The sequence below is a fragment of the Rhizomucor pusillus genome (genome assembly GCF_041956525.1).
Source record: "Rhizomucor pusillus strain CBS 183.67 unplaced genomic scaffold VTP01scaffold_2, whole genome shotgun sequence".
Lineage (NCBI taxonomy): Eukaryota > Fungi > Mucoromycota > Mucoromycetes > Mucorales > Lichtheimiaceae > Rhizomucor > Rhizomucor pusillus.
The window spans coordinates 1,831,808-1,839,170 of NW_027192144.1; the positions used below are offsets into that span (position 1 = coordinate 1,831,808).

At 45.6% G+C, this 7,363-nt stretch overlaps 4 protein-coding genes across 4 annotated transcripts; 2 read left to right on the forward strand and 2 right to left on the reverse strand.

Annotated features, from left to right (window-relative positions):
* Window positions 1–281: 281 nt before the first annotated feature.
* Window positions 282–1,543, forward strand: VTP01DRAFT_4846 (uncharacterized protein; the record flags this gene model as incomplete). Its single annotated transcript, XM_069383572.1, has 5 exons — window positions 282–286; window positions 339–500; window positions 570–699; window positions 763–889; window positions 957–1,543. The coding sequence occupies 5 exons, from the start codon at window positions 282–284 to the stop codon at window positions 1,541–1,543; spliced, it is 1,011 nt and encodes a 336-aa protein (XP_069244260.1).
* Window positions 1,544–1,699: 156 nt separating this feature from the next.
* Window positions 1,700–2,867, reverse strand: VTP01DRAFT_4847 (uncharacterized protein; the record flags this gene model as incomplete). The annotated part of the gene is made up of 3 exons (XM_069383573.1): window positions 1,700–1,757; window positions 1,822–1,916; window positions 1,980–2,867. The coding sequence occupies 3 exons, from the start codon at window positions 2,865–2,867 to the stop codon at window positions 1,700–1,702; spliced, it is 1,041 nt and encodes a 346-aa protein (XP_069244261.1).
* A 429-nt stretch (window positions 2,868–3,296) lies between these two features.
* Window positions 3,297–4,529, reverse strand: VTP01DRAFT_4848 (uncharacterized protein; the record flags this gene model as incomplete). The annotated part of the gene is made up of 1 exon (XM_069383574.1): window positions 3,297–4,529. One exon carries the CDS (start codon window positions 4,527–4,529, stop codon window positions 3,297–3,299), a length of 1,233 nt encoding a protein of 410 aa, XP_069244262.1.
* Window positions 4,530–5,313: 784 nt separating this feature from the next.
* Window positions 5,314–6,303, forward strand: VTP01DRAFT_4849 (uncharacterized protein; the record flags this gene model as incomplete). The annotated part of the gene is made up of 1 exon (XM_069383575.1): window positions 5,314–6,303. The coding sequence occupies one exon, from the start codon at window positions 5,314–5,316 to the stop codon at window positions 6,301–6,303; it is 990 nt and encodes a 329-aa protein (XP_069244263.1).
* Window positions 6,304–7,363: the final 1,060 nt, after the last annotated feature.

Below are 7,363 nucleotides of genomic sequence, written 5' to 3' on the forward strand. Positions count from 1 at the left end.
TCCCCCCTTTTGCTGATAAATACAAAGTTTTCCTGAATTTTTCTTTAATTTGCCCTGCATATTGGACTTCTTTATGGAAGTGATAAATAGATAGTTCGATCTTGACAAGTCCAATCCAAATAGACAAATTGTGATAAAAGTTTTGAAGGATGATAGACGGACATACGATCAAACATAACGTTCTTAAATGGGCGGACAGAACAATGTGAGAACTCTGTGCATTGATTTGCTTGCATGAAGAGCACGGTCTGATTTTGCTGTCCCTTCTTCGCTCCTACAATATGAAGTAAGTGGATTCTCGCCTGATCTCGATATTTACTAACACTTGGCAAAATCAGCGTTGTGAAGGAGATTCAACGGATAAATGAACGAGAGATCAGCAGCTCGACGTATTCAGAAAGTGCTTCGTGGCACGCGCAATATAAGGATTCGGCTTGGGTCTATGTAGGCGGCTTGGATTATGAACTCACTGAAGGTGATGTCATTTGTATAATGTCACAGTAAGTATTTTGGCATTGCCTATCCAAAGTATAATCGTTTTTTTTTTCTGACGTTGAGTTTCTTTACAGGTATGGTGAGATCATGAACATTGAGCTGGCTCGCGATTACGAAACGGGCAAGTCAAAGGGCTTTGCCTTTGTACAATATGAAGATCAGCGAAGCACAGTATTGGCAGTCGACAACCTCAATGGCAGTAAGGTAAGTGGTCTGAAAAATGATTAATTCATATTCTACTTTTCGTTGACTTTATGATATTACTAGGTGCTTTCAAGGACTCTTCGGGTCGATCATTCGTATGGTCCGAAACCTAGACGACGCAAGGTCGGCGATGAATGGATCGAAGAAGAGTATATACCAACCATGAACGCTGCGCCTCCATTGATACAAGGTTCGTGAACTCGGTATTGTTAGGAACGGAGAACAGATGTGTAATAATACAAATTGTGTGATAACAGTGGATGAACAAAAGGAAGCATCGGAACAAGAAGATGATTTGGATGCAGAGGATCCGATGGCTGCATACTTCCGAGAGAAGGAAAAGAACAAGAAGAAAAAGAAAAAGCACAGTAGCGACAAGAAGAAAAAGAAGAAGCGACAGCGGGATGAAGACGGCGAGGAGAGACGAGAACATCTCCATTATGACAGCGACGAGGAAGATAGGCGGAAAAGGCGTTATTACAAAAGCGAAGATGAAGGACGGAAGACAGAATCTCGTTACGATAGTGAAGAAGAGGATAGATCACGACGCCGCTACTATGACGGTGATGAGAAGGAAAGACGAAGCCGTCGATACGACAGCGATGAGGAAGAAAGAAGATATCGTCGATATCGTGACAGTGACGAGGAAGATAGAAGTCGTCGTCGTCGTCGCTACGAAGATGAAGCAAGGGATAGAAGTAGGCGATACCGTGAGCATCGATATGATAGCGAGGAAGATGAAAGACGAGACAGACATCGCCATCGCGACAGTCCAGTTAGTGATAGAAAAGGAAGACGATACCGATATGACAGTGACGATGAAGACGGAAAAGAAAGGCTATAAACATACCATCGCTACTGTATTTACACTTTGCAATTATGAGTTGCTATGCAATTTACTACTGTTTCCGATTGAGTGCAATATAAAACGCAATGGGGAAGAAGCGTAGGGACAACATACGGCGGGGGAGTAGCTACAGGGAAAAGAGTTGGGTATTTGCTAAGCGGTATTTTGCTTCTTGGCTTTGCTCCATCGTATACCGCATGCGTTGCAAAGTCTACAAAGTGACCATTAAGGTTTACCATCGATGTGATATGTATAACAGCAACGATATTCCTTACGTTTTGGGACCAGCGGGTCCACGACGCCATCCAGGAGAATTGGTAGTGCCACACTCGGTACACACTCTCTGAGGTTCTGGCTCTGCTAAACGTTTCTAAAAATTGGCAGTTTAAGGTACGTAAAACTGCCTCGATGTCGCTCTAAGCAAAAAGTATACCTTTTTGGTCTTCTTTTGCGGTGCCTCAGCTGATTCTGCGACGGCAGCGGTGGTAACAGGATCAACTGGAACGACAACAGATGAAAGACTTAATGGTTGACCTGCTGCAGGAGACACATTGAGCAGTTCGCCTTCGAGGCCCATTGAAATTCCGCGTGATCGTTCGCCCATCGTATAGTTGAGACCAGTGAACAGCGAGACGGATTCCGAAACATCGTACGAAGTAGCCGCCCCAGCCGAATATACGTGTGGTGCAGTAGTTTGCACATCGGTTCCTGGTATTTCCTCTTCCTCTTCCTCTTCCTCTTCCCTCTTCTCCTCCTCTTCTTCGCTCTGATCAGCAACGCCCTCCCTTCTCTCGCTATCTTTTGCGGCTTTGAGTGCGAAGAGTTTCTGTTTCAAAGCTTCATTCTCCATTTTCAGGTCCAAAAACATGTCCATAGTCCGCGTCCCGTTTGTGGGGATAGCTCTTGCAGCTCCAAAGAAACACTGGTTGTAGAAATGACCATTTACTTCCAGAGTGATATACCGCCCGTCCTTGTGGAGAAACCGGTAGTACACGTTCAGCGGCTGCATGGTATCTTTGCTGGACCGAAATTGTCGAGAAAAGAAGTCAACATCATCCAAGTGGATATATTCCGTGTACAAGTGGCTCACAAGTTCGCTCGTCTGGTACCCGAGAAATTCGCTGCAGGCTGGTGAGCAGTATATGATCTTGAAATTGCTTGACAAGACATGCATAACGTCTCGAAGCTCATTGAGAATGCTCTGCGACCAGTTCTTGCGACGCATAAACTCTGACGGCGGGTTCGTCTTGACGACGGCTGTGGGCTGCTGCTGTACCACATTCAGAGCACACGAGAGCTGCTGATCGGATATGGAGCTCATAGTGTCAAAAAGACGATGCTGGCTTATGCACAGTTTCGATTAATCTTATCCCAGAAATGGGATCCGCCCTCCCCCTTTCTGCGTGGAACTTTCGATGCCCGGTTTTTGCTCTCATATAATGGCATTCAAATATGACAAATGTACATCAGATCATCCATATTTGAGACTTCCGTGATGCTTGCTAGCTCTCATGGTTTCTAATTATCTGACTACGGAATGGCTACGCTAGCACAATCTATGCAGCTGAAGCATGGAAGTCAATGTCCATAGAAAACCAAGTAATAAACACAAACTAAGTTACAGAGCTTCATGTAAACTCGGAGGCAAAGACGGTTTCAAGTACATGAAAGTGCTTCAGACACAGCCTGATATATATAAACAATGTAAAAAGGATGGATACAGGCGTAGATCAAATAAGCGTAGAAAGGTTTATTGAGCCTCCAGCTTGCTTTTCAACAGCTGGGCTATTCGTAATTCCTCGTTGGTTTCAACTACCAGTGTTCTGACTGACGAGCCTTGCTTCGATATCTCAACGACACCTTTATCGCTCAAAGTCTCTGAGACCCGTTCATTCTTGTCAGCGTCTACTTGGCAGCCGATGCATTTCAGTTTATCAGTAACCATGCGGCGCACCACTGCAGAGTGCTCGCCTATGCCAGCTGTGAAAATGATAGCATCCGCACCTTGCAAGGTAACGTAGTAAGAGCCGATATAGTTCTGTATACGGTTGCAGAGCACATCCAGCGCTAACTTGGCCTTTTTGCCTTGCTCGGTATCTTGCTTCGCAGCTTCTGCGATTTCACCAGCGTGCGAGATACCGCACAGACCCTTGAGTCCGCTCTCTTTGTTGAGGATCTGCTCAGCCTTGGATAGCTGGACACCGCCTGAGCCCTTTGGTTCAGAGGGGTTGGAGACAAGGTGGAACACAGCAGAAGGATCAATGTCGCCTGAGCGAGTGCCTCCGGGAAGACCCGAGAGCGGCGTAAGCCCCATAGACGTATCCAAGCTCTTGCCATACTCAACTGCGCAGGCACTGCAGCCGTTTCCAAGATGCAGCGAGATCAACTTGAGCTCACTCAACGGTTTGCCGATATGCTTGGCAGCAGTTTCAGCAACGTATTTGTGTGATAAGCCGTGGAAACCCCATTTACGGACCAAATTCTTGCGTGCTTCATCGAGAGGAAGAGGAAAAGTGTAGATATGCTCGGGAATGGTAGCATGGAACATTGTATCAAAGTATGCATAGTTTTCAGAATCGGGCATTTTCTCCAGGCCTGCGCGCATAACGATTGCTGCCCTGTGGTTATGCAAAGGCGCAAGTTCTGTCAGCTTATCTAGCTCGTCGAGCGTTTGTGCGGTGACCTTGACAGGTTCACGATGATCGCCACCGTGGACAACCCGATGACCGACGTGGCTGATATTGTACTTGGCATCGACTCCAGCTTCCAGCTCATCCAGTATCAGCTGAAGTGCATCCTCGTGTGCTTTCAACTGCTGCTTCTTGTTGATGTCCTCCTTCCCGGCTATTTTTATCGAAATGCTGGATTTGTCCGCTCCGATGTCTGCGCAGGTGCCTTTGGCTATTTGCTCCAGACTTGAACTCTTGAATAATTTGAATTTGAGCGACGAGGATCCGGCGTTGAAGACGAGTATTAAAGACATTAAAGTGAGTAGAAAGAAGAAGCGTTTCGAGTCAATGAGCAATTGTTCAAGGGTCTTTTAGTCCCAAAAATGCCTGTTTACGTCATGAAATACTGTACATCAACATTTCCCACCTCCATGGGTTCTCCATGGTATCACCTAACGTCCCCGTGTAGCTCTGTGCCTGCGGGTACAACGCACGCACGCTGGTGTCAATTTGCGGGCTAGTTGGTCAAACCATGACTAAGGGCTCACGTTGATCACGTTGATAACCAGTCAGGTCAGCTGGCCCACACAAATTGCAGCAAGACAGAGAGAATCTTCGGTTTGCCCCCTTTTTTCCTTTTTTCTTTTCCTTTCAAACGTTCTAGCTCCAACGTCTTTGAGCGCTCTGTCCTATTTACTAATCGGCGCAGCTTTGCTCATTCCGTCACTCATCTGCACACTTCAGGCTACAAGCAACACAAGCAACTTTTTAACTAAACGTTGACAGGGCATCTATCACAGCTGCCCTTAACAAACCCAACAGAAAAGAGCTACAGCAAGTTCCACCGACGAGCTCGGCTTTTCGAAACCCCACACCTTTCTGGAAAGATCATGGTTGGCTTCTCAAGTCCGGAATTTGTTATAGTACAATACTCCTATGCGACAGTAGAAGACCCGCCATTACTTTGTTTCCTTGCAAGTTAAGTAAATATCGATATCCCCCAACAAGCAGTACACACACAAAAAAAGGAGAAAAAGGAAAAAACCCATTCAAAAAAAGGTCAAAACAACAAAAAAGAAAAGAAAAAGAGTTACAAGTATGGCGACAGCGTCCAAACGTTTGATCGCATATTTCTTATCTTTCCTCGGATTCGATCGATATGCATACCCCTCTTTGTCGTTGCGAAATGTCGGTAGCTTCTACAGCTCCAAAAGCAGTAGCAGCACCCTTTGTGAAAGTACCAGCAGCAGTAGTAGCAGCAGTTTTATGACCGATTCGACATTGTTTGTGAATACCGGAAAGCATGACATGTATGAAAATGAAGACGGGATGGGAGTGACGGTGATGTCCTACGATGCATGGACACTCCAGTCGCTGCTTGCCAACCTGCCCAAGGTCTCTCTGTGTAACATTATTGCCACAACGGCTGCACAGTATCCCAAAATCATGCGCCTCGTGGAAGATCAGCGACCATTGAAAGACAACAAGAGCAGCGACGTTCGATGGCCATACTTTGCATCGTTTTGCGACATGAATGTCTCCTACATGCAAGATGACGATCCGAACGATATTGTGACCATGCACTGCAGGGAGCTGGAAGCAATCCGCGTGCGAGCGCACACAATCGTCCACAGCATGGACCACCAGCGGCCATCAGAGCGCTTCGCCAACGAAGTGACCGTTTCCCAGGAGCTCGAGCGTCTAGTGCGACTTTGCACGAACACGTTGCACACTGCAAGCCAGGGTTACACGTTGATTGCCATGATTGGACTGTCCATAGTTGCTAGCGAGGCGCTCGAGGGTGTATCCATGACAAAGCGCCATGTGTTCTCGGATGCTTTGCTGGGACGGGTCTTGATTCTGGAAATGGCCAGCATTCTAAAGAACTACAAGGCACCTCCGCGTGAGCTGCAGCCTACCCGCCTTTTTCAAGCCGCCTTCCCAGATCAGCAAGACGATTTCGGGTTAGCCGGCTTCGTGCAGCTTGTGACGGAGGTCTGTGCGCGGCTTGCCCAGTACGACCTAACGTGGCAATACCGACAAGAGTACGACAGCGTGCCATCTATGGCTGCACGACATTTACAATAACCCATTTTCTTCTCCCTTGTATATACCGGCATTTTCTGCTTTGGTTTCCATGCACCCTCCCTCGCTTTCTCTTTTCGGTTTTTTTTCTTACTTTTATTCCCGTCGTCACTTCTTTTTACCCTCGATACCTATTTTCCACCACGCTCTGTAGCTATGAACCTGCCGTCTATGATCTAATAAAGTCATGCTTTTTTAAACTGGAAACTCGAAATAGCAGGTGTATGCGATATAAATGGCGGGTGATCCTTTCGTCACTTTCGTTGCAAATGTTTCAAGCATAACCTAAGAAAACATGTGATATATCTTATTGTACATGATATGTAATACGTAATTCTTTGTATGCTTGTGATATAAAAAAAGCCTGTAAAATATAATCAATGAATCTCGTTCGCGCGCTTGTGCTGTCGTGTACATATATAGATTACTGAAAATGTGAAGCCTCACTTACTGCTACTATACGTGAGCTTACATTTAAAACAACAACTTCAGATAATAATTACGAGAATATACTTGTTAATGTAAGCTAGAAGATGATTTATATTATTTACCCCATTCACAGTGAAAAGAAAACTTGCTTGCACCGAACACTCAGTATCTTTTGCTTTTAGGCAGGACTAGTATAATAATGTCTGATTCATCGTAGTTAATCCCTTAACAGTACAAGTTGCGTTTCACATATACTCCAGAGCTTCTCACATCGAGGCGAAGGTGCTGTCCATATCTGAAAAACTTTACACTGCAGCTTGCTTGACAGATTAAGAGAATGTCGCTTCCAGCAATTTGCTGTACTGTATACATGAGTATATCCAAAACTGGGATATGATCTTTTTACTGAGCCAAGTTCTCCTGGCAGGTTTCGAATCGTATTTACTTATCTCCAGTTTCTAAATCAGTACTTGATATTCATAATTATCGCCTTTGTTAAGATATCTTCCAGGAACCAAAGTAACTGGAGCGCCAATCTCATGCAGACTTTCAATTCGGCGCAGCGGTGCTTGAATAATCGACGACAGCATGGTGTCCGTGCACTGCAATCAATGTCAACGCATAATCGTCGCAA